Here is a 27,472-nt window from a genome sequence, read left to right as displayed (position 1 = left end):
TCCGGATGACCCCGACTCCCAAAAACTCCGGACGACCCCAACTCTGAACGATTCCGTACCTCTCTGGACGACTCCGGACGACTCTGGACAACTCCGAATGACTCCGCACAACTCGAACTCCGAACAACTCTAAACGACTAAGGACGACTTCGGACGACTTCGGACGACTTCGGATGACTTTGACTCCGAACGACTCCGAACCTCTCTGGACGACTCCGGACGACTCTGGACGACTCCGGACGACTCCGGACCACTCCAACTCCGAACAATTCGAAACGATTCAGACTCCCTCCAACTCCGGACGACTCGGACTCTGTACGATTCCGGACGACTCTGGACGACTCCGACTCCGAACGACTCCGGGTGACTGCGACTCCCAAAAACTCCGGACGGCTCCAACTCTGAACGACTTCGGACCACTCTGGACGACTCCGGGCCACTCTGGACGACTCCGGGCGACTCCGGACGACTTCGAACGACTCCGGACGAATCCGAATGACTCCAAATGACTCCGGATGACTCTGACTCCCAACGACTCCGGACGACTCCCAACGACTCCCGACGACTCTGAACTCCGGACGACGATTCCGGAAGATTCAGCACGACTCCCGATAATGCTGGGCGGACCTACCTTCCGAAGTCCGAATTTATCGGAGTCGGATCGGAGTCGATTAAATTAAAGCTCAAGTTGAAAGTTCTAATAAATTTTTAAGAGCTCTCAAAATCACCATTATCATTATTAATGATAAAACACTATTTGTTTCCCTTTATTTCCGCTTCCAACTTCCTACAACCCAATCCGTGCCGGTGTACGGCGCGGCGTTGCGCCCGGCGTCACGATCTCCTGCTTGATCGTGAACTTGTGCTTCTCCTCGTCCTGCTTACGCTGCTCCATCTGCTGCTGCGCTTCCCGCATCTGCACCTCCATCGCGTTCTGGTGCTCCACCGCCTGGCGCCGCTTGTCCCGCCCGCTCTTGCCCGTTTCCTTCACCGAGAAGAACATCGGGCCCAGCTCGGCCAACCAGTACCCGTCCACGGCCGTCGCGCACTGCATGTACTCTTTCGCCGTCATGATCAGCTCGTGGTACACGACGTAGTCCGGCGTCGTGCCGAGCCCGTACAGTGCCGAGGTAGGGTGCAGATGGCACGGCATGCCCGTGCGCAGGTTCACATACTCGCCGATGCCCTTCAGCCGGGCCGCCTGGTAGAAGTACGCCGAGCAGATGCACTTGCGCACCACGTCCCAGTCGGTGCCGCACGATTTCAGCGTTAGCCGCTGCTGCTGGCTGTAGATGTCCTTGAGCTGCTGGCGCACCTCCCGCACCTTGCGCATTGCCTTCACGTGGATGAAGTGTTCGTTGCACCAGGAGCCGGAGTATCTGAAACGGAAAGGCCATCGGTCATTAGGTCGATCTTCGATGCCGTTGGGGGGGCACACTTACTTGTTCATCTTCCACTGCTGGTACACGTTCAGGTAGGTGAGGTGGTCGGATTCGGGCACCTGGAACTTTTCCCTCACACTGTCCGCTTCCTCCTCCCGTCCCTTGGGACGATAGAAGATCGAGGGCACGGAAAGCATCGATACTGAAATTAAAAAATAAAAATACATTAAAAGTAATGAAAAGCACACCAAAAGTCTTGCACCCTTTACCAATGATTAAAATCTCCTCACTACATCCCATCTCGTTGGCCACGATCAGCATCTGGCACTGGGGTGGATCGAGCGGAAACTCGGCCATCTGGCGCCCCAGCGGCGTAAGCGCTCCGGTATGGTCCAGCGCACCCAAAATCCACAGCTGATAGAGCGAGTTCAGTATATTGTCCTGCGGCGGTGGATCCATAAAGTGGAACTGCAGCAAATCGCTCACCCCGAGCGACTTCAGCAGCAGCACCGTGTTGGCCAGATTGGTACGCTGAATCTCCGGCACGGTCAGATGCAGCAGCTCGTCCTTGTACTGCCGCTCGGTGTACAGCCGGAACGCTTGGCCGGGCCCGGTACGGCCCGCACGGCCCGACCGCTGGTTCGCGTTCGCCTGCGAGATCGGATAGATCTGCAGCGCGTCCATGCCGATGCGCGGATTGTACACCTTCAGCTTGCAGTAGCCCGAATCGATCACGTACGTAATGCCGTCCACGGTAAGCGACGTCTCGGCAATGTTCGTCGCCACCACGCACTTGCGCGTCCCGTCCGCCGAGCGGTGAAAGATCTTCGCCTGCAGATCGGACGGCAGCTGCGAGTAGATCGGCAGTATGGACAGTTCCGGTGCATTATCGATTTCGCCCAACCGTTCCGCCAGCACCTCGCACGTCACTTCGATGTCTTCCTGACCGGGCATAAACACCAGTATGTCGCCCTCGGTCGGCTGCAGATGAATCTGCAGCACCTGCTTGACCGCACCGTCCACGTAATCCTCACACACGTTCTTCCCGTAAAACACGTCCACCGGAAAGGTACGGCCCGGGATGGTGAACGTCGGCACGTTGCCGAAAAAGTTGGAAAACTTGCCCGCATCCATCGTGGCGGACGTGACGATTAGCTTCAAATCGCGCCGCTTGGCAACGATCTCGCGCAGCAGCCCGAACAGCACATCCGTCGACAGGGAGCGCTCGTGCGCCTCGTCCATTATGATCACACTGTACCCGTCCAGCTCCTTGTCGCGCAAGCTTTCGCGCAGCAGTATACCGTCCGTCATGTACTTGATGACGGTTTTCTCCGACGTGCAGTCCTCGAACCGGATCGCGTAGCCCACCTCCTGCCCGAGCGAGCAGTCCATCTCGTCGGACACGCGCTTCGCCACGGACATGGCCGCCACACGGCGCGGCTGCGTGCAGCCGATCATGCCGTGCCGGCTGTACCCGTCCTCGTGCAGGTACTGCGTGAGCTGCGTCGTCTTGCCGCTGCCCGTCTCACCCACAATGATGATGATCGAGTTCTCGCGTATAATGTTCAGCAGGTCCTGGCGCACTGCAAACACGGGCAGCGAGCGGCGCTGCTGCTGGATCGTCTTCCGGCGCGGCGCAAACTCACCCTTCTCCCCGCCAATGTGGTCCGCGTACTTTTGATCCTTGCGCGAATCGTACGCCTCATCGTCCCCGTCGGCCGGATCCTGCTCGTCCTTATCCTTTGCCACGCCCATAATGTTGCCCAGCTTCGTGCCGCCCAGCTGCCAGTGCTTCGCCTGCGCCCGCTTGCGCTCCTTCAACTCCCGGTACGTGCGCACCAGCGCGCTTCCCTTGCGTGCGTTGATTGCCATATCGCTGGTCGGTTCGCGCACCGGCACGACCGGTTCCGGTTGCTTCGTGAACACAATCCTACCGTCCAGAAACGGCGGCACGGTATGATGCACCAGCAGATGCACCCGCTCGAGCGCTTCCTCGTCAAAGTCTTCGTTCACGTTCACCGACATTACCACACCGGACGTGAGCAGGCGGTTCTTTTCCCACAGCTCGTTGTCCTTGTTGATCTGCCGCTGCTGGGCGGAGATGCGCCGATTGTTGCGTGACTGCTGCTGCTGCTCGCGCTGCTGCAGGTACTGGGAGTTGAGCTCGGAAAATTCGTTCATCTGCCGCTCGTCATCGCTGCCGTACCATTCGCGGTCGAGGCGCAGCTGCTCCTCGTTCCACTGTTCGCGGTCCGCTTCGGTGAACTCGGCACCGGAGAACGGTTTCGGCGTTGGGAAGTCCCAGGACGAGCGCTGTCCGGACGGTTCACCATCGTCATCCTCGTCGTCGGTCCAGTTCGAGCTGGACGGTTGCTTCGAACGGTGTCTGCTACGCGGTGTGCTCGGCTCATACCGGGAGAATGTGCTGTATGACAAAGCAAAACAAGTAGGTCCATTAGCGGTGGAATTTAAGGGCAGAGAAAGCAAAGCACAACATACCTTCGTCTCGATTCCGATCCGGACCGTACGCTCGGTGGACGATATTGCTCCCGCCGGCGATGCTCATCCTTCGACGTCGCATACAGGCTGCCCTTCTTCCGGTGCGCATCATACTCTGCCGACCCCTTGCTGGACAGCTTCTGCCGTGCGACGTCACTCACACCGCCACTGTAGGAAGGCGTCTCGACCGCACGCTCTCGGTACTTTCGTGAGTTTGATCGATGATAATCCTCCTCCTCCCGTCGGCTGCGCTTACGGCGCTCGCTACCTTCCCTGTCGCGCCTCTCCTCCGAATCGCGATGCTTTCGTGATGAAGAATGGTGCTCCCTCCTTCTCCGCTCGGACCCGCGTTCGTCCGGATCATCGCCATTTTCCGCCTCGTGCCCGTAGAAGGACAGTTTGCTAGCCTTTTTCTGCTGGGCACGGCGGGCTGCGGCAAGCTTGTCCAGCCCCAGGAGCGACGTTTGCGGTTGCTTAAACACGATATCATCTTCACCTTTGTCTCGGCGCAGCACCAAGCCACCGGAACGACCCTCTTTCGGCTGGTCCGGTTCCAGCTTATCTACCGCTGTAAAGTTTTCCATTTTTCGAATTGCACTAACGATGTGACTTAATGGGACAGCAAAGGGAAAGTTATTAGACGAACAGATCGGGGTGAAAAACTAACATTTTACAATTAAAATAACACTTTTGCACAGAAGAAAATCAATGCGATTGCAAATGAGGGTGAGTTTGTTTACAGTACGCTCTGTCAATGGGAGTGACGACAACGGTGGGTGTTGCGTTGATCATAATGTTTGACAGTTGGAAGGAAAACAAAAATAACGACGATATTTGAATTGACCGTTGGCAATCAACTTCGAAAGGATCAGTGTGCAAATTCTACTAACTTTCCTACGCTACAAATTTAACACCGGGTATGGGTTTTCCACTAGAACTGGAATTTTATCGGTTCCATATCCGAACCAGGTTCTAGTATCGTTCCGAATCTGAATCCGGAACAGTTCCAGATACAGTTCTTGTCAATTAATGAAATCGGGAGCAATTGTGGATCATTGTGGGTTCATGATCGGTTCCAAGCGGTATGGGTTCAGTATCAGTTCCAGGTCTTTTATGTGTTTACTTTCAGTTCCAGGACTGATATGGATTCATTAGTAGTTCCAGGACCGTTATGGGTTCGGTATCAGCTTCAAGTCTGGTATGCATTCAGTATCAGTTTCAGAACCGGTATAAGTTCATGATAGGTTCCCGGGCCGGTGTGGGTTCATGAAAGGTTCCAAGACCGGTATAATTTCATGAGAGGTTTCAAGGCAGGTATGGGATCATGATCGGTTTCAGGACCGCCATGAGTTCAGTATCAGTTCTAGTACGAGTATGGATTTATAATCGGTTCTAGGGCCGGTACGGGTTCAGTATCAGTTCCAGTACCGGTATGGGTTGATGATAGATTCCAGGACTGTTATGAGTTCTTGATAGGTTACAAGGCAGCCATGGGTACATGATCAGTTCGAGGACCGGCATGATCAGTATTGGAGTATCAGTATTGGATCAGTATTGGTATGACTGGTAACCAGAAGAGATGATGTGTTGGTGTCAGGACCAGTATGGTTTTGGTTTTGGTTTTAGGTCTCCTACGGAGTGGTGTTACTGTCGACCGATTTGCCCGCAAGGTTTTGTTTCCGTTAATTACCGACAGAGGGCGACACGGTCCGTGTTTAGTGTGATCAACGTTTTACACTGATCGGGCCTAGTATACCCGAACGCTTACGATCGAAGCTGTGGGAGAGAAGCAAGTCCATTCGTTCTCCTAAGGCCCAAGACATGCGACGGATTTTTAGCTTAGCCAATAAAGTATCGATGCTTAAAACGCTTGTTTAAAAAAAAAAAAACAATTTACTTCGGGTGAAAGAATGAATCCTGTTGCCTTGTTGCAACAGGGTGGTCATAAGTAGCTCATTTTAATTGGGTTTCGAGACCATTGTTTTCCGCGTAATCTTTATGGTAAAGAGGATTTTTAAAATTTATTTGCGTAGCCCTGTAACCTGGCCAAATTAGCAAGTTTATTGAAATTTTGCGCAGAGTCAAAAGGAATAGAAAATAGACAATAAAAACACAATATGTATACGTTCTTTCTTTGATAAAATTAATTTGATAAAATTATTGTAGGTAGTGTCTCTAGCAATTAATCAGTAAAATACATTTATAAAAATATTAACACAGCTGCTCTGCTTCTTCCACACACCCCTACTGAGAAATACATTGATGCAACACACAGAAAAAAAAATGTAAAATATAATAATGTATATTCATCTACCGGTACAGGAAAAAAAATAGCAAAAATACGTCCTACAGACTACAGTGTTTTTTTTAACTATTTATGTTTCCTTGTGTTTTTCGTCCTTGTTAAATGGTGGATGTGTAGTTAAAAAAGATATTTTAATTGTTTTTTTTTTTAATGTTTCATATTAATAAAACGACAGAGAATGTGTGTGTGTGTTACAACAAAAAACCTCTTTCTATGTTATTTTATATTTTCTTCCGTATATTTTGAGCAGCTTTTGTAAATAGTTTCATTTATGTATTGTATGTATTTCACCAAAAAAACGTTTGCATGCCCTCCTTCTTTCTTTGCCCGGGTTTTTCTTTTCGTTCGTTATAATGTTTGCGATAAATCGATCTTTGAGCGCATACGCAAATCGTAATGCATTACTAAAATTGAACAATATTGTTCTTCGTGATACACGCAGACACACATTTATAGCGCTGTACTTCTTCCACTGCACTACACACATGGTGGTGCCTGCTGTTACCTACTTTTTTGGGCGGAGAGAGAGAACGAGGAGCGATTGTTTTCTTACAATCCTCTATGCAAAATGAATTTGTTTCTTTTGTTTCATTTCCCTCCTATTTATTACTATTTAGCAAACATTGTGAGATTCTTCGTGATGGTGTGTAAAGGTAAAGGGGAAGGTGTACGTGCCAATATAAATTGCAAAACCTTGTGTAATCGTGCCAGCCACACACACACACACAGTGGACACCTAAAAATGTATTCTTATTCGCATCGAACCAATCAAACCAACATCCTAGGTTGTGTATGTGAGTGTTAAATGATTTTCTCAAACCGTGTGCAATCAAGCCCCTTCCCTCTTTCCTACCGATTGCATTCCAGTGCATTTTCGGTGCAAGTTTAAAACTTCCGTTAATAGGTTTAAAGAAACGTGACGTGATGGAACAGAAAATAGTTTCAAATCGTTATAGGAAACATTTCCTCTCACTTCACGAGAATGTTTATGTAAAGTATAATAATAAATGGAATGATTTTATGCAAGAATAAATGCTATGCTTTAACGCCAGCCTTAACGTGGTAATATTAAATTCATTTGTAATTCAATTTCTGTTGCTTGCTGTCCTCTACCGAATCTTCCGAAATTGCAAAAGATATTAAAATGGAAAAAAACCAAAACATTGAAAATCCCTCTTCTGTTAATGTTAGTGGAACTTATTGTAGCCGATCACGATCTACATTTAAATGTATATATCTGTAAAATTCATACACATATAGACTGTTGCAACGGCAGATGGCTTATTCCATATTCGATCCGACATTTAAGCTTGGTTGGTTGTTCACTTTTTGGAATTATCTACACACACACAGCATGATTCTGTGCGCCAATAGCACACTAAGTGGGACACACATCAGTTGGGAATGTTAAAAAGTTTGACACTGTGTGTGGTTGTGTTTAAAGGGATTTTCTACACCATCTAAAGCGTGAAATAAAATGCAAAACGTTCGCTGCTACCTCTTCTGGGCGCTCTTATCTCCTGCCTATTGGTCTCTCTCCTTATATGATTCATTATTAGCACAATCTTCTAAATATATTGATTTGAAAGTTACATCGGCTACCATGTTTTTCCCCTTCTCTTATCTTCTTATCAACGTTAGCATTTGATGAAACTACGACTGTCTGCTAATACTATAACTGTGTGTATCGCTATACTATGGACCAAAGTAGTGTTGATGGTACTTCTTCGTGCATAGCACGTAACATTTCAAGGGGGGACTGCTGCTGCTGCTCTCTCTCTGCTTTCTAGAGGGATGCATAGTATTGATAAATGCGCGCATTCGGACGACGCTCTAAACCGCGTGTACTACACCTTCCCTTTTTTTCTTCTTTTCTTTAAACAACTTCTCGATACTCTATCGATACAGCGAAAAATTATTGATTTTCATTTGTTCCCACATTCGAATGTCTGGCTGGCTGGTGTGCTTTTGGCTGGGAGAGAAGGGGGTGGGACCGGGTAGTGATAGTGCCTTTGGAGATTGCTTTACCACTGGGTGAAGTTGGAGGTATTCAAATGGTATTCTTTTTTCTGAGCCTGTTTTTGTTTGTATTGTTGTGTAATTTCTTAAGGGATTTTCTTGAATCTTTCAAAGTTCTGCATTCTTCACTCTGTTAGAGGAAAGTTAGAGGTGAATTTGATTTCTTGGGGCGTTTATCGGTAATGAGATGATATTAAATCGACTTATCCATACTGTTTCGATTGATTCGGTAGCAGGAATGCAACCACGTGGGACAGTTGAGAGGGAAAGAGAGATAGAGTGTGTGTGGTTTGGTGATGCTATTGCATTCAAGATGGATGTCGTGTATTCATCTTCTTCGCTTAAAATGCTCTCTCACTGCTCCTTCAATTTAGACGGTCTCGTACTGACGGCGGAAGGATCCATACAGACAGCAGGCCAGCAGGACAGCAATCAGCTAAAATTAGAAATAAAAAAAAAACATAAAATTAAACACTAAAAACATTCCCAGCATGCAATTATTGTACAAGGATGTATTGTACATAGAAAATAAAGAAATTATGTACATGATCAAAACCTCTAAACATCGCAAAAAGGGAATATAAATCAAAACGCGCTCATTACCATACAGCCCACACGGTTTTACAGGCGCAATGTAGCAAACGAACCACACGATATCAGCATACTATGGCGGCTATTTTGCTCCCCCAGAATGCCACAACCCACAGAGAATGTTTTGCATGTCCAAACACAATGTACCGGCAAGGGAAAAAACGGGGTCCAGTGGTTTAGTTTGCATACCCGCCAGTTGATTTTTGCCGCGGTTAACACAAACACACCGGCATGGATGTTCACATCACACATTTTGCAACGTTGCTGCGCTGAGAGCTCATCCTTTAGATTCTCCTCGATATGGCAAAGTTTTAAATCAAATTTTATTACAACTTCATCATTTTATTTCTCTAGTCCGGCGTGTGTGCTTCTGACGGAAGAGGAGGAGCAAGTTTGTCTGGCCACTTTAGCATGCATTTGTTCATTAAATACTTCCTGTACTTGTGTAGGGAGCTTGTTTTTTTTACGCCTAAGGGTTTTACTTCGATAGGAAAAGAAGATTGAACGAAAAACAGAATATTCATTTAAATTAATAACAAAAATAAATGTTTGATTCCTTTTAAAAATAATAAACTTAATATTTCAATATACTTTTATGGGGTTCAACTACAAATCACTCAATGAAATGAAATTTTAAATCCATTTTTTAAGCAAAAAAACGAATTAAACATAAACATAATTAATGCGAGGTCAGAGGTCAAGCAGTAGCAAGCTGACGTTAAACAAACACCGCTATTGACTCCGTGTCGATATTGATTTTAAACATTAATTCCTCGTGTTCAACTTTAAAGCACACAGTTCTTCCTCTGCCCCCTTACCTGCACAATGGCCAACCCGATGCCAATGCCGGCGAGGATGAGCGATTTCGAGCCGAGATAGCTGGACAGCTTCGAGAAGCAGCCCTCCGTCGAGGCGTACTCCCTGGTGCACTTGTTCACACCGACCGGCATCCGGTGGCAGCAGGCCCGCGGCACCGTGTCGTTCTTGTAGATCGGTTCCCAGTCCTCCGGTCCCTTAATGCCGCAGCACACCATCTCCGACTGCACGAGATTCCACGCCTCCTGGGCGCCCTTGTCCGTGGCGTAGCTGTCCAGCGTCTTGTTGAAGCCCTTCTCCAGTATGCCGCTCAGCTCTTCGTGCTTGTAGTAGCCGGCGATGCCGATACCGATTTCGGCCAGGAACACCAGTGCCAGGAAAATGGAAAACTGGCCAACAAGCGAGACAAGAAAAGAAGGTCAGTGAATCATTGCTCACGGTGATTGGGAGGGAAATGGCGTGAGCTTACGGTGATGATCATGCACGGGCTCTCCTTGGCGGCACCGCAGCAACCGAAGCATGCCACGACGAAGATGATCGACCCGATGACGATGAGTACGATTGGTGCGGTCCAGAAGTTGTCACCTTGAAATAGAGAAAGCAAGTAATCAGGCTCAAGTTCAAACAGTCCGAAGGTCAATTGTGATGCCCAGGCACCACAATTATGGTAAATATTTACCGACAAAGTTCGAGTAATGGTAATAATTCGATTGAATGATGGCTCCCGTAACAATCACGACCAACCCGGTGATCTGCAAATAGAAGAGAGAGAGAGAGAAAATGGACATGATAAAAAAGGGTGGGAAATGAATCAGAACCTGAGGTGCACGGTATGGATGATGTGTGTGTACACAAACCGAGGTGAAAGACAGAAAAAACAATCAACGCTGATCAACGATTCGATGCAGGACACACGTTCAAACACACGCGTCGTTATTGATAGAAGACAGACCGTGAAATTAATTGCAAATCGATAAGTGAATTGATGGACAACGCCAACCGGCTCTTTCCGGCAGGCAGTACACCCACAAATGAATTTTTGCGCTCTTCGCTCATCGTCGGAAATCGTGCCCGCTTGGGCTTGGGGGTAATTGTACACACCAGGCCCGGAATAAAACCTGGCTTGGCCCCACCATGCTCAATCCCACAAACGATGTTTGCACAACGACCGTTCGAACGAATAGTCAGGTCACAGTGAATGGCTGGTAAATGATCATCATCATCATCATGTTGAGGAATGATTTCACAAACACATTTACTCCAGTTTTGTTAAAAAAAACACACACACACATTCCCGAGTGAAGTATTAAATCATAATTACAAGAAAAGTGGGTGTGTGAAATTGAATTTTTGAGTGTCACACATACACTACACTACACATTTGCGATACACGCGCGCTTCAACAGTGGTACACACAGGTGCCGAATGGGCAGACCCATTTTGTGATAAAATTCGCCAAAATTCGAAAACAGGCCCACCATAAATTTCCATTCCACACCTTTCTTTTCGGCGGGATTGTTGATTATAAATTGTATATACACCAAGAAGATAGAACACATTTCTTAAAAAAAAACATTCCAAATAAGATACGATACAAGGATACGCTTTTTTCGTTCTGATGCTTTGTGGGTCGATGGGAGAAATGGTGACCGGGAAAGGAAAATGATGTTGCCAAGGCGCTGTTGTATACCCGGAAGGACACAAAGGAGTGATAACGTCTAGGAGAGGGCTTTATACTTCTCTTCCGAGACACATGCATTAATAAAAATTTCTTCTTGTTTTGCGCTTTGCAGCACGATGAATTGAAAATGCAAAATGAAAAAGGATAATTTTTCTTCTTATACGAATGAACAAGGACTGTAAGAAGTAAAACACATGTGTTTTATAAGTCCTAGCCACTATCTCTTAGCCTTAAAATATTTGATTTTTACGTTGAACTAAATATTGTGTTTATGCGGGATTTTAGAATATATTTTTTTACTGGGTTGTGTTTGATATTGTTTTTGCTGTGCTAGTTTGTTTGTGCTGTTTTCACTGGCTTGGTTTTATGTGTAATTTTTTTTTATATTCATTTATTTATTCATTTTACTCGCTTATTATTAAATAGCATTGCAACTAATTCCAACACTTTTGAATGTTCAAAACACTTTACTATTCTTTACTGTACTATTATTACTTTTTTTCCTACAAATATACGTCTGAATTAAGTTAGTGATATAATTTATTTATTATTTATTTTTATTATTTTTTAAGTATATCAAAAATTTGAAGATTATATTATATGTAAAATAATATGTAAAAAATATATTATATATTTTATATATTTAATTATTTATTTTGAAAAACATATCATATGTAGAAAATAAACGGTATAATTTTTAGGGAACCCTAACTAGTAAATATATAGCTTCTTCTTCTTCTTCTTCTTCTTCTTCTTTGGCACAACCACCGTTGTCGGACAAGGCCTGCCTGTACCATTAGTAGGGCTTGGCTTTCGGTGACTTACTGATTACACATAGCAGGGTTCGGTCCATACGGGGCTTGAACCCATGACGGGCATGTTGTTAAGTCATACGAATTAACGACTGTACCACCAGACTCAGCCCATTTGTTTAAGGCGTCATCCATCAATTACGTAACGCTGATTGGTATGAAGAGGGGGTCTCAAACATCACGATTTCTAACATGGGGGGAGAGGGGGAGTTAAACTTTTGTTACGTAACGTTTTTTTAGCAAGTGAGTAATACACGATAATTCTTTTTTTAATTAACACAAACTTTGCGGATATGTCGGCTTAAAACGGATTTAGCTACTTTTGATGTACTACGCAGCCGAATTTTAAATTTTTGCTTTACGTAATTGATGGATGACACCTTATTTGTTATAAGTGTTTCAATTTTATTTTTTTCGTGTGTTTTGTTCGACTTTTGCTTGATTATACATTTATTTATTATTTAATTATACATTAAACTTATTAAACTCTGTCTGTTTCAAATAAACTCCTCTATTCCTGGATTTTAAAAAGGCAATTTAAGTAGTTCTAGATGGTTCGGGAACAGCATTCAAGATTTTTGAAACTATCGCTCTTTTGTTATCACTATTTTTTGCATCACTAGGAAATGTTTGACGAAAATTGTGTGGAATTTTAGAAGTTATTAAAGTTTACAGCAAAATTGAACAATTTATTTTCGGATAATTGAATAAATAGAGTAATTGTAACTATTGCACATCTGAACTAATCCAATTAAGTTACAATGATATAAGGTACTACACACAAATTCAAATACATGTTACACAGCAGATTAAGCCAATTAGCAGCATCCGCCATATCTTTGGTGCATCGGAAGAAGTTGAACATTAAATCATTTCCATTTTAGTCCCCAACGAGCCATCGGAGACTAACCCTTAATCTCTGCCGTAATATTACTAATCAATGTCAACGTCACAGGAGCACAGGTGTAGGCAAAATGGGCCAAAAAAGAAAACATAATCCTTTAGCTGCTTTGTAACACCCAGCAGTAGACAAAACCAAGACAGAGCATTAAGGGTAAGTACTTTCAATCCGGAAGCACCGCAAGAAGGCATAAGAGCATGGGCAGGTGTTTTATGGTGTGGAACAATCGCACTGTATCAACATAAGAGTGAGTGTACCACCAACTTCCCTACCTCATCGTATGCAAAATTGCCCCATTCTGCACGCCACATTACCCCTTCTTCCCCCTCGGTGCACAGATTTTATCGTGGATGCATCCGGATTAAATCATTCTAGCTGATAGTTTTGCCGGCGGAGGGATTTAAGGCACAAAAAGCACCAGAGTGCTGGAATAACGCCCCGCTGGGTGTGTGCCTTATTGCACACACACACCCCTCAAGGAATTAATGTTGTGTGGAGCCAAAGTGACAAAGTGAACTCGTTTTAGCGCGAGAAGTTTACCGACTGTAGCAGCATGGAAAGCACACCTGTGCTTTCCCGGTGATGCTGCTTCTAAAAGCTTCTGAACGACCCAGACGCAAACCCCATGTAACCTCAACGACCTTTGCAACAATTGAAAGGATGAACGATGCCCTACACTGCATGAGATGAGGCCATATACACTGGCACGGCCCAGTACACAACAGAGTACACACCACTTCATGTACGTGCTTTAATGTGAGACGTTTTGCCTTATTTTGAATTATTTTCAACCAACACCACCCACCGGATACCCGGTGGGAAATTCGAGGCGAATCATAAAATATTAAAACATCTTAGAACGAATTTCTCAAGAGAGTTTTTGTGGGGGTGGGTTGGTTGGTTGCTGATGTGGAGTAAAAACTAATTTACTCGCCACAATTAATCAATATTTTATAATGAGAAAATGATCAGCTGTCTGCACTGGGAACGCGATTTGGTATAGCTAGTAGATGGAAAATTGTTCGTGGAAGCAACCGATCGTCGAATTCGTTTTCATCTTGTAGGACCTTTTTCTCTCTCGGGGCATTTGAAATCGAAGAATGGCTAAGGGAAAGAATTACTGAAAGGAGTACAGGGGTTTTCCAACGATTCTCATAATTTTGAAGCACTTTTATCTCTTTTCTTCCGAGAAGTGAACTTTATGTGTTGGGAATTTAAATCTACGACACCATTATTGGACGAGCACATGGGAAATTCCTATTGGATTCCACAGCAGGCAAATTAAAGGGGTTTAGTGTGTTCCACCGTATACGATTTTATCGAACCATTCGGTCAACATTTTATAAAGGATTTCGTACGATTTCGTCGAAATTAAATCCTAATAAATTTATGAAATACAATAAAATAACAATTACGTCATATTACTCGTACAACACATGATTTATCAAATCACTTTCCAATGTAAAAAGCATTATTGACCGCTTTGTAAGGCAAACCCTGTATTTCATGACTAGGTTTTCTAAGTCAGTTTTAACACTAGATATATGGGCGTCTCTTATATACCTATCTCTACCTAATATTAAATGTAAATGTTGTTATTCACCACGTGCAAGATGTCAATCGACATCATTATTCTGGTATTTCATTTGCATCATCCTAATTTTTTATTTCTTCAGCATGATTTTCGACACGTTTCAAGCTAGATTAAGTTTGCAAATTTTTTTTTGAGATGTGTTTATCATCATGTGTAAAAACTTTAATTTTATTATGTAGCAAATACACCATCTGGCAGATGTTGAAAAACATTTTAGAGGCGGTGAATAATTATGTGCACATTAGAAAGTGACTTGGAAAACCCTGTAAATCATCTGACTATTACAGGGTTTTCCAACTCACTTTCGAATGTGAAGATTGTTTTTCACCGTGTGCAAAGTGTTATTCCACATCACTCTGATAATTCATTTCCGTCACAATAATTTTTAATTTCTTCAGTATGATTGTTCAAGGGTTACAAGGGTTCTTACAATTTAGGGGACACATTCTTGAGTCTTTCTTACGGGAACTGAACTTTATCTGAACGTGTAATTTCATTGAAAATACAATAAAATGCGCCCAAAATTATGAGATCTCCGGAACACTCAGCAAATGTCACTTTTTTGAATTGACTTCCTTTATTTTCTACAACTATTTATCTATATCTCACTAAGGCTTATTTTTAAGACTGTCCAATAAACATAATTTTTAACATTTATTTTATTTCATTACAGCGTTTTCCAAGTCAGTTTCGAATGTAAACGTTGTTCTTCACCGCATCCAAGATGTTTTTCAACAGCTGTCAAATGGTGTATTTGCTTAAAAATGAAAGTTCAGTTCTTACACATGATTTTCAACACATAACAAATAGCTGTCAAACTTAATCCAACTTGAGACGTGTTGAAAATCATGCTGAAGAAATTAAAAATTATGATGGAAATTATATATCAGATTGATGTGGATTTACATGCCGCACGCGGCGAATAACAATGTTTACATTCGAAACTAACTTGGAAAACCCTGTAATGTATTAAGAAATCTTTTGTTAAGAACCGTCCATGACGAGAACCAAAGTTTGTATTTAAATTCGATCATTAGAAATAACATTTGCAGAAGTTACATTTGCCAATAATACAAATGGCCCTTTTACTCCACATTCCCTTACTAATATTCATGTTTTTCCACGCGGAAGTAAATGCTTCAGCAGTGCAGTAAAATAGTAACATGGTAAAAACATCAAATATTTGAGGACATTTTATTAAATTTAGAATACAATTTTTATCTTTTCAGAATATCTTTCGTTTCCGCTCAGACATACCGCCGCTACTGATACATGTTCATCGATTTCATGAAGTTATTACGCGCTTCTGTCGACTTCTGTCGAAAAAAAAACGACAACAGCGAGGAGGATAGTAGATAACGATCCAATTCTGCCCGACAGTAGACGATGTCTATCGTGTTGTTGCGAACATGAAGTCAGTGGAACAAGCCGTGTTCGAACACGATTCAAGCAGAGATAGTGTCAGGCCTTCAAAAACGCTGTGCCGAAAGCAACTCGTTTCTTCGCTATCTTTGACATTCAACTGTTGAAGGTTCCAGAGTGTAACACAAATATTGATGCAACATAGTGTGGAATTGCATAAAAAAGCGTTTTGTTTAATGCGCAACACTTAGCAAAGATGATAAGCGCTTAAAAGGCCAATCGTTTTAACTATGTAAACACGTTCTTCTAATCACTTGTATTCGCTTCTTTATCCGTTGGGCCACATAATTACTGTTCTCACTTGAGAGCTCATTCGGTGCATCGTAATAACCATCAATTTAGTGCTAATCATGATGGCATGCGGAGCAAGCTGCAACTCGTCCATCGTCATCCCATCGCTCGCTCAACCTAATGCTCAATTAAAGGCCACTCTTGCACAGGGCTGCTGAGTGCCAATCTTTAGCTGACCCACGCTGGCCACACGTCAAAATCCCCCCCCCCGTGTGTGTGACACAGGCAATGTTGTGGCAGCTGCATTTCTTTGTTCGTCCTAACAATAGTTCCCGGACAAGAGTCCAGCACGAGTGGCGCATTAGCATATCTCTCCCAGTGCTTCACACTGCGCAAATAGGTTGACTGATTTGAGTAATCTAATTTTGCGCTTGTGTCACAAGCGCTCCCGTCTCGGTAGTGCGCATCGATCTACAGACGACATACAGATACACCAAGAGCAAAAGGGGTGCCTTTTTTGCATGCAAATGATGTACCTATCTATCTTTGCAGTGCAACATTGACCATTCGATTCGATTTGCGACAACGGTAGCACGAAAAGAGGGTTGAACGTGAAGAGGAGAAGGGTGGGGGGTTTTTTGAAATAAATTTGATCGATTTTGGCTGAGAGATGTTGTGTCAGGCACACGACACACTTCATAGGATTATTTTGTTGTAACAGGACAATGGACTTGTGGATGCTGGTGCACTTGACGTGTGAGTATGTACGTTGGGCATTTATGTACCTATTTTTAATATTAAAATTGTATGATGTAATACAATTAAAAAAAGCATAGTAAAAACACTTCAAATACGAAACGTTGAAAAGGAGTTGAAAAGAGCTTTTACAGAGCTTAACTTCATTCATAGCCTTACTAATAAATTAACATATTTCTGCAAAAAAGACAGCTGTCTTGACAGTTTTTGGTAAAAAGAAATTTTAAAGAATATTAATGTATTAAGACTACATCCGCTCATGTTTTATTAAAAAAATCAAAGCAATAAAAAATATTATAAAAATATAAAATAATAATAAACAATTATATTATTTAAGAGCTTGAATGCACAACTTACAATTTTCAAATATTTAAATAAAAGCAGGTAAGATAAAAAGCAATAAATAAACATGTTTAAGCCATTGAGTTCCCAAACCAGTACCCAAACAGAGAATCCGCGAGATTTTAATTTTAACCTCTAATTTTAGCTTTCATTTTATATTTTCATCCAATTTTTTTAAATATATTCACCATTAGAGTTCGACAAGTACTGGGCGTCTCCGTTGGTGGGAATGGACGATAGTGATTTTATTTTATTTTAGAAATTCTTATGCAAAATGTAGGCAATATTTTCTCATTTTCCCAACATTTGTTAATAATTTTTCTTTTAAACATTTTACATGCAATTTATAAATGTTTTTTTTTTAACATAGTGTCTAATTTAATGTATATATCCAATCAACCATTTTTACCAAAAATTCACTAAATATAGTTTAACTAAGTTTTAAGTTTGATTTCATAGATTAATGATGATAGATATTTATAATGATATATTACAAAAGGATTTACAACACCTTTTTCTTTGCATTTGGTTAAAAGTTTTATTTTAAAAATTTTCAAACATTTATTGTAAAAAAAGTACTTCGAAATACTGTACATATGTAACTGAAAATCTGTCCTTAAATGTTGAGGACCTAATCTTAATTTAGCATACATAAATACAACAAATTACTATATTAACGTTTAAAATAAAAGTGTAACTTTATTTAACGACACGCAATAAAACCGATGTACGCGAGTTGATTGTAATTTATTGATTCCATTTCAACCGATTTTCCCAGATTTTTCAAGTATTCACGTGTCAGGGGAGGGAGCAGATGCATAAAATAATTTAATAACGTCCCCATGACATTGATACAGCGGAAGAGAAAAAGATAGAGAGCGAAAAAAGATCAAGCTATCGATGATACACATTCTGCTGCGCTCTGATGGTGCAATTGAAGCTCGCTGATCGTTTCCTCCCATGCGCCACGGAATTCGTGCATCGTCGCGCCTACAGAGCACACACAGACACACACACACTCAACACATGAAATCTCTCAGTAATTGTTGCGAAATTCAACCCAACCTGTCAGTCAAAGCCCGGGCGCAGATAGGAAACACGCGAAACCAGACACTGTGTACGTACTGCGGGGTGTACTGTCGCTGTACGCAGTATTAACATTTTAATTAAATTACTTTCACCCACACTTCCGACGTGCGTTGCTCCGTTCAACCAAAGCTATCTTTCGTACCCACGGATCCCAGCCCAGCCCCAAACCCGGTTGGAAAGTGATCCTTCACGAGAAGGGCAGGCAGATAGATGTATGCATTTACATACCACACCGTGTTTCCGATAAGAGTGTGCGCGACAGCGAAACGGGAACCAACATACGTGAAGGTGAAGGGAGGAAATTATTATTACGCAAAGAGTTGCGGGGAGTGGAGGCCCCCGCCAAAAATGTAAATTTTCTCCCCGCCAGCCATTTATCAAAAGTTCACAAACATCCAAAAAGTGGGAGAAACCATTGGCAAACGTTTACACGAATGGTTTACTGGCAAAAACATATGATTTAAGACGGCTTTTTTCGGATCTACGGGGGCTGCTTTTACTGAGTAGCATTAACTGTGCTGAAAACGGAGCGATCGTTGGGGGACGGGTGGTGGGTAAAAGGAAATGATTTATGCGATGGATGTAAATAATTTAAATTAATAGACCGTCTGCCGGGGGAGGTGATTTCACTGAATGAAGGTTACCATTGTTAATTCCACCGAAAGGTTATGTTGCTTTTTGACAATTTGATTTACCCTTTTGGAAGGCCCGAGTTGTATGCGCTCCGTTTAACATTGGCCAGTCCCCTACCGGGTTGTTTGTACAATAACATACCCCCCCAAACAACAGGAAGCTTTAGCATCGAACATCTGATTTTCCAATCAATAGAATTGAGGAAAAAATACATACAAAATCGGATAGAAAAACACGCTTCTTTCCCAGTGATCCCAAGCGAAAACACGGTTAGCAACCGGAATTGAAACACTTTTGCGCATGCAAGCGTTCAATTTATAGAGGGATTCTTGGTTACGGTTACAAAAAAAAAAATCTAACCTTGCACCCCCCAATACACCCCTCCTCTCTCACAGAGCTCCATGGTCCATTTCATTTAAGCACCGTCTATTACCGGCAACCTAGGCAGCTAATGCTGTCTCTCTCTCCGTAGCTCGGTGCTTCGACCGATCGCCACCGGAGAAAGTCAACACGTTTTCCTTTTTTTTCGAGTAATTTCCTACTTTACAATTCCGGCTTTTATCCGGCTTTAAAGGGGGTGGGGGAGGAGGATTCGTTTCGGTTCCGGCTATCCGGCGCTATCGCCAATTGCCGCTGCCTGCTGCCCTTTCCGAGATGGAATTTGGGATTAAGGAAATCGTTTTACAGAATACGTTCGCCACTTTGCACCATATCTTTTGATGGTGAAGCTTTTGTTCTTTTTTTTGCCGTATAAAATTACCCACCGAAGAAAAGGTATGCGGCGCTGGACTGGTCTCCAATCAATTTTTGTTTTTTTCTTATTTAAAGCAAAGAAATCCAGTATTTTTCGTGACAAGTTGTATACGATTCAATAGTTTTAAATAAGGATGAAACATATTTGTGTGATCTTTGCAGGACACGAACTGTTCTGTTTAATGCAGGAGCATTTAATTAACAAACATTCCAACATTTGCAACAACTTCAAACCTTCCAGGAACTGTCCGCTTTCGCCCCTAAGTTGACTGCAAAATTATTTCAATTTATTCAATTTCATAAACACACATACACGTATACAAGACGGTGTGTTTATGGCAATGAAACAATCTTTGAAATATGTTTTGCTGCTCAATTAGACTGTGATGTGTAAAAAAATCTTTGGAGTTGGACGGAGTTACCAAACGGGCATTTAATGTATGTGTTGGAAAAGATTAGCACCTCTAGCGGCTTAAACGGTAATCGGACTAATCGCCTTAAAACCAAACATACTTTACGTGTAATGGGCCAGATTGAAGAAATTCTACATAAAAGCAAGCCATTTTTCCGACAACTAAGACCTCAGAGCAGTTCAGCTGAACTTTTCTTTTAAAATCGTCCAAGATTTCACCTATCTCGGTTTCAAGGTCAGCACCAGTGCTGCGAAATGTCATGAGCATCACGTAATGATCATCACCGAAAACAATGAATATATCCGGGGTAGCTCTTGATGTTTATTGCTGATACTTAATGAAAGTGCGCCATGACATACCGAACGCGACATGCGAATGATTGAGTCTAACGCAATAACGTCTAACTGACAAGCTGAGGAGCTTAATGCCGTCGAAAGTATAATCATGACATTTTCTGGGTGTGAACAGTGTTGCCAAATGCCACTATTTCAGTTACCAACACTCATGACTGAAACGAAGCTCAAATCAGCTCACGTACACAACTGTGATGATCAGATGTGAGACTCAAACAGTTGATGGACCAATCACATGTTTTGTGACATTTTTTATAGCACCCAACTCTTGATCACTCATTAGGTCACGACATTTTCTCGCTATGATAATTATGGCATGCTTAGAACATACTTGACGAGTGGTCCCAAGCGACAAAACAAGTATGCTTTCTCGATCAGTCCGCTTTGATGGACTGTTGGGTAGAATGATGAAGCATTTGAGCGATGCTGATTTTGTTGCTTGGGATCAATCGCACGCACCGCACATCTCCCATAGCTATCGTGATGGTCACCGACAGAAAATGTCACGACCAACTGATTGACCAAGAGTTGGTTGCACAAAATGTCACCAAGCATGTGATGGTCGCACCAACTGTTTGAGTCTCACCTCTCATCATCACAGTAAAGCTCGTGACGCTGACATGATTTTGTTTCAGTCAGAATTTGTCACGACTATGTCAGTGACATTTTGCAGAATTGATCATGGTAAAAAAGTCATGACAAAGTGACTGACCAAACGTTGGTTGCTAAAACGTCACCAAGCGTGTATTGGTCATACCTACTGTTTGAGCATCACCTCTGATTATCATAATCGAGTACGTGACGCTAATATGGATTTTGTTTCAGTCTAAGCCCGCGGGGTTATGGGGTTTCTCAACGCTCGTTTTCACAAGTATTCATTATTTAGGCAACTGCCATAGAATACCAAGGACGTGCTGAAACTTTACAGCTTCGATGAGAACAAGGCAGCACCGTGTGAGCAAGCTCCATAAGGTAATCTTTAACCTCTTATGCGTCATGGACAGTTAAAAGCTCGAATAAGGCTTGAAAAAACTAGTTTTGAAAAGAAAACTGTCAATTTTCCTGTATTAGGATGAAGTACATTAATTAGATAATAACATCCCACTAAAGCTTTTAGTTTCAAAATGCATCCATATAGCCGTAAGTAAGCATTCGATCGGCTGCACCTTCAGTCTATCGATTGAGTCTCGATTATTAAATGCTCATCAACAAATTCACCACAGAATAAGCTCCCTTATTCAATCAGCAAATCCCCTAACACGCTGATTTTAACTTAGCTCAGCAATACACTACCTCTTCCATTCATTTCATTCAGCTAATTTAAACCCCATAAAATGCACCCCCACCCGCCTGTAAGACCGTCTCTTACTTTGTTTGCCAAAAGAGTCTTGGCAAATGATAACTACCAAAACTTTGACTCAATGTTGCCAACAGCTAAAACTATGTACCATCACTGCGCCATGATGGAACCGAACCAAGCGATCCAATATCGAAGTCGATTCGATTGCACTTCTCATTTACCTTCCATTAGAGTAATTGATTTTAATCATATCCCCGGTAGCGGTGCATCTATCGCTTCTAGTAAAGTAGCTCCACGGAAGACGGGTATTACGGGTGGCATACTCTTCCTACTCGAAGTACTGCGACTGGGTGTGCAGTCGCCTGTTTTAATGACTCTTCTGCCCTTGGAGGCATGCAACCAATTGCAATACTATCCCCGCTAAACTCGGTGCACACTGGCATAACTTTGATGGCAAAAGTTCTTCGCTGCAGCAAAACACGCTGCCAAACAGTGTTGGGTCGTGGAGACACTAGTGGCACTGCAGTGGGAGAATGGCATTATTTTCCTGAAGCATGTTCGTTCACGGTTGATGATAGTTGGTGGTATTAGACGCAGGGTCATTTCCCCGTTTGTCAGCCTGCACACTGAATCGAATCAGTATTAATTCACTTTGCTCTTCAACTCATTACATCCCCAGGAGGGTAACTGAACGATGTCCCATTACTTTGAACATGCATCGACTGCATATTTAATGCAGTGTAGTTAAACTTACCGCAAACAGGAAGTTGAAGAAAAACACCATATAGCGCACACACGATATCCCTAACGAAGGCATGTTGGTTGCGTTTCCAGAAGGCTCGATGTAGCTGGAAGAGAAAGAAAACGGACAATGTATTTCAGTACTTTTCATAATTTAATAGTTTGATTGAAGACATTCTGTGGCGGGCTGCAAATTCAAGTCCCTTGCAATGAAGAAGTTGATAGTTGAGCGACGGGTTCTAAGTACTTGGTGAATTCAATATTGCAACACACACACACAAACAGAGCAAAAAACCCAGTACTGAGTACTGAAAAAAAGGAAATATTGACTGGAAAAGTTTTCTGCGAAATTTAAGCATGCATACTGTTGAATACCATCGAATTGGAAAAGTTTTATTTTTCATACCAACAACACAATATACGAGGGGAGGATTCGTTCCTCGTACCTTCAGTTCTGTCAGTAGTAATAGATTGAAAAGTTTGACATGAAACACATCTTTACAAAGCATTATACATTTACAAGAAGGCAAGCTTATTCTTTGCGGTAACTAACACCAACCTATACGTACGCAAGGAAGCAGAGTAATAACAGAGACTTATGAACTTTTTGACGCATTTTATTATAGCTCTTCTATGAAACCATCGCAATGTCAATTTAATAAATTTGATCAAAATAATGTTCCAATAACATGAAATTATATTTCCTCTTAAACACAAACCACACCAACGCCTCACACAAAGCCTCACGAAGAGCGAACCTAACACGAACCTGTTTGAACTTAACACGGCGGAGAAACGATATACTACGTCGCTGCTCTTCAATTCAACGTAAGTGTAATTCGTACTCAGGTATTACATTTCAAGCCTTTTAATCATCACTGGGGTACGGAGTAAAACGATCGCGTTTTTCCCTTAATCATCCACCGTCGTTGGAAGCCATTTGCTGTTTACATTGTTAAGCACCTTTTCCCTCCCCACAGGATTGGTACGAACAGCATTTGAAACAGTCAACAAACACAACGATGAACGCCTGGCGGTAACGTGCTTTCACGTAATTTTGTTAATTAAATTAATCCTTTCAATACCTTCAATCCAAGAACCGGTTCGGAAGCCTTGCGTGTACAAATGCAGACAGAGAACACATTTCACTGCGAAAGTCCTCGGACTAGACGTTGAAACCTGCAGAAGCATTTCATGTTATTGCAGCTCGTTGAAGGGCTTGCCAATTTGGATTCCTTAAATCCTCATGTTTTACTCCATCGATTTGCGATGCAAGGTAGTTTAATTCTTGTTATTGTTGGGCCTCTTTCCCTTTTGCAGGTCGTAGGTTTAAATTTCGGCCTATCAGCTGTTTGCATTGTAGAGCAGTTTTCGAGCAGCTATCAAAGTGGGTATAATATACAGGTGGGTTTATCCCAAGGTGTATGTATTTAGAAGGTTGATTTTTATCGCTTCTGCTTCTCTATGACGCTTTGTGTATTAGTCAAGTTACCAGAAAGCCTGTTTGAGCACAAGTTTTTATCCGTCCTGTCAAAAAGTGACGTTCAAATTTTGTTATAAAAAAAAGGCTGTATTACACTCACACTTGATTCTAGAAACACTTCGAGTCTAGATTCCACCACCTGTTCTCTTTAATGCACCTTGGGATCCCGTCAAACATTGCGAGGGTTGCGAGTAGTATCATCTACTCGAAATCTTGTGGTATTTTAAATATTCTTTTTTTTATTCATATTTTTTCTTCGGTGTTATTTGTCGAAAAGATCACTATATCTATTTTTGTGGATTTTTTTTCAAATTAAAATGTCAAAATTCAGGTGTTTAGTATGCTATAAACTGCACTGTTATACCTGCTCTCGGGGTGCTATAATTATAACTGCAGAAAACTAGCGGCGAAAAAACTACCAAGGCTCGCAAGCTCTTTAATGCGAGGACTCTGGGGCTATGCATTTGTATGGCGTGCAAGCACTCGCGCGCCCTCGCAAATCGCTATCAATTGCATGGCGGGATAAATGAAAACACCCCTGTTGCAAACTATTAACAACCCCCTTGTTTTGACATTTTTTTTCGAGCAGGTACTCGAATCTAATTCTAGCTTTTAGGCTGAAATAATCTAGGCTGAAAATCGCTGGCTAGTTTTGAGTGTGGTTTTGTATGAAGTGTTGGCGCCAACTGTCAAAATGTATATAAAATGCTTTAAAATGCCACATTTTAATAATATTTTAAGGATAAAACACCTCCTATCCACTGTCAAAAAAAAAAACGGCTCCTAAAAAACCATGTAACAAGCATTTAGATTAAATAGCAAAAAAACTGATCTTGGGTTGCCGATCTTTCGTTTGAGATAATCCGCATAAATGCCGGCCCGCCAGACCCGGCCTACACATGTTTTTATTACTAAACTATTAGGAACGGTTGGTTGTAGTGCTTAGCACGGACTACAGAGAAGACACAAAACACATCCAACTGCTGTCCCTTCCTTTATGCTGTTTTTATGTCGGTCTACTCTTGTTTACATTACCTAACCCAAGAGTAACCTGCAACAGAAACGAAAGTCTAAAATACTTTCACAGTATCATACAGCAGTAGTTGCTTTTTCTTTTTGTTTCACCAAAGGGACGGTTTTTCTGCTATTCAAGCTATAATAAGGTAGGGATTATATTTCTTATGCACAGATTTTGTTTCTATCACGCAAGAAGCGGAGGGTTTGATGCTTTTATTTGCTTGTTTTCATGCGGGTCGGATAAAACCACCAAAAAATGTGCCTTCGAGGAGTTCATTTTCGCTCTATCTCTCTTGCTCTTTGTCTCTTTCTTCATCAAAAGTCCCTTTTTTATCAAGTTTCATGTCCAAGTCCTGCGTGCCCCAGAGATGACTGCGTCGTATGTCATTCCATTTTGCCACGCAAAAGTCACCTCCTGTGCCTGTGTGTCGAGAGGCTTGAAGGAAGCCGCCCTGAATAAACAAACAAACACGATGAGAAGAATTTAATCTTCAGCAGCCTAGGGAAGTAATTGAAAATGCCAGCAAAAAATGTTGTTTTCAGGACGACAGCCCAGGCCGAGCTCCGCGACCGAACAGGGCTTGGGCAGTCACAACAGGAAAGTAAAAGAAGTCAGCTTCTTTTTATCGTTTCCTGGTTGCCTTGCAGGGGTTTTTCCCCGTTAAAAAAAAAAAAAAAAACAACCCATCCTAGATGGGACCCGAAGGCATAAACTTTCGATCCTTACTCCCGGGTGCCGCTGGCTTCACTTCCTCAATTAAGGTTCGTCTAGCGGAGTGGCACACCACCACCGGAGTGTATAAGGATGGTGTTGCAAGTTGAATATATTCATAAGCTTTCGGTGGTGGGAAAGAATTCACGATTGTTGACTTCAATCAGGAGAGCGCGCCAAGAAAAGGGAACGATAAAACACACTCGTGATTGGGGTGAACTTCCATCCTAAATAGAGAATCCGCAAATATTGATTAATCGTTTGGGAGGAAAATCGAACTAAAGCATGCGATAGAGCAGACCGTGTATAACAACTTGCATCTGGAGCATAGCTCGACCCCCTACGGATCTTTAAAGAGGAACTAATTTTCGAAACGGGACAGAATTGATCCCAAGAACCTGTTGGAGTGGAAGCAATTTCTCCACACCACAGGAGATTTGTGCTTTCGTTTATCTTGCCAACAGGACTCGGCTAGCTCAATTGACCTACCACCACCAACAGGCAGCTGAGATTGAGCCTCGATTGGCAGAACCAATTATTTCTAGCTTCCTATTGCTTTTGCTGTGGTTCCACAAGTAAATGACGTATCATGATGACTTTCTTTTTTTTTTGCGTGATAGCGTATCAATGGCCAACGAAATTGGGTTCGTTTTGTTTTGCTGATTCGATTAAAATATTCCTGGAATACATCAATCCTTGCTGTCGTAAACAACCATGCGTCTCCATCGACGAAACAGCAACAGAAAGATAAATATTGCCAGGTTGAGAGAATAAGATGTAAAATAATTCAAATAGGTGAATGTTAAGCAAATCATCACTACAACGCCTAACAGTATTCCTGAGTCGGTGTTTCGAATAAAGGGATGTCTACAGAAATTATGACAAAATTAGATTGAATTGGATTTACAGAAAAATAAATGTATTCCAGCAACCATGCAATGCATACCACACCACACAGTTCACTACTGTCCGCACATTTTGCATTATTTCGCACAACAGAAATAGCAACGTATTGACGTTGAAATTAATTTAATAATAAATTGTTGGCCCAATAGTCGCCCGTTGGAATACAATTCATCAAATTTCACATTAAATTAAAATATTACATTGTTCGCGGAAAATCTTACCTTTACTCGTGTTGGAAGTGTATTTCGTTGGTTTTTAGAACAGTAATTTTCCAGTTGTACTTTTAGGAAATATGGCTTTTCACTTTAAATGCAATAAATTATCCTCGACCTGTTATGAGCCAGTTATGAAAAGCCCTTAAAACTAGACAAATCAGGTCATGAATTTGAGTTGAATGCATGCACATAAATTACGCAAAAACGTTAATCAATAAACAACATTATTTTATCATAAATGAGGTCGTGTAGACAACGTTTTGATTTGCAAAGAAGCACCACCAAACCATTTAATGAAATTGCACAAAAATGAAGACCCTCCAAGTGAATCGTCCGCCCGCCATAAATCAAGCAACGATTTCGCTCTAATTGGCTGACGTAACCGTTTCATGCCCAAAACCATCGGTGGCCGCGCTCTACACTCTAGGCTCAACATTTCTGTAACATCCGTTCCAGTTCGAACCCAAGTGAACTGGTAAATAATTCAAAACGAGTGCTACACCTTA

At 42.3% G+C, this 27,472-nt stretch overlaps 2 protein-coding genes across 11 annotated transcripts in view; both read right to left on the bottom strand.

The window, feature by feature from the left end:
* Nucleotides 1–730: 730 nt before the first annotated feature.
* On the bottom strand, nucleotides 731–4,651 carry LOC1277444 (pre-mRNA-splicing factor ATP-dependent RNA helicase PRP16). Its single transcript, XM_061661836.1, has 4 exons — nucleotides 3,882–4,651; nucleotides 1,652–3,807; nucleotides 1,443–1,584; nucleotides 731–1,379 (listed from the first exon to the last, which is right to left on the bottom strand). Exons 1-4 carry the CDS (start codon nucleotides 4,463–4,465, stop codon nucleotides 788–790), a joined length of 3,474 nt encoding a protein of 1,157 aa, XP_061517820.1. The 5' UTR covers nucleotides 4,466–4,651; the 3' UTR covers nucleotides 731–787.
* A 1,412-nt stretch (nucleotides 4,652–6,063) lies between these two features.
* Nucleotides 6,064–27,472, bottom strand: part of LOC1277446 (CD63 antigen) — a 95,219-nt gene continuing 73,810 nt past the window's right edge. For all 10 annotated transcript variants that reach the window (XM_061661840.1, XM_061661847.1, XM_061661843.1 and 7 more), the window contains 5 exons: nucleotides 22,647–22,740; nucleotides 10,292–10,364; nucleotides 10,082–10,197; nucleotides 9,615–10,001; nucleotides 6,064–8,641 (listed from right to left, as the gene is read on the bottom strand). In XM_061661840.1, the coding sequence (XP_061517824.1) occupies nucleotides 8,576–8,641; nucleotides 9,615–10,001; nucleotides 10,082–10,197; nucleotides 10,292–10,364; nucleotides 22,647–22,709 (705 nt within the window). In that variant the 5' untranslated portion in view covers nucleotides 22,710–22,740 and the 3' untranslated portion in view covers nucleotides 6,064–8,575. The remainder of the gene's footprint in view (nucleotides 8,642–9,614; nucleotides 10,002–10,081; nucleotides 10,198–10,291; nucleotides 10,365–22,646; nucleotides 22,741–27,472) is intronic.

This window comes from Anopheles gambiae, chromosome 3 (genome assembly GCF_943734735.2).
Source record: "Anopheles gambiae chromosome 3, idAnoGambNW_F1_1, whole genome shotgun sequence".
NCBI classification, from domain to species: domain Eukaryota; kingdom Metazoa; phylum Arthropoda; class Insecta; order Diptera; family Culicidae; genus Anopheles; species Anopheles gambiae.
This window is presented reverse-complemented; position numbering and strand designations above follow the sequence as displayed.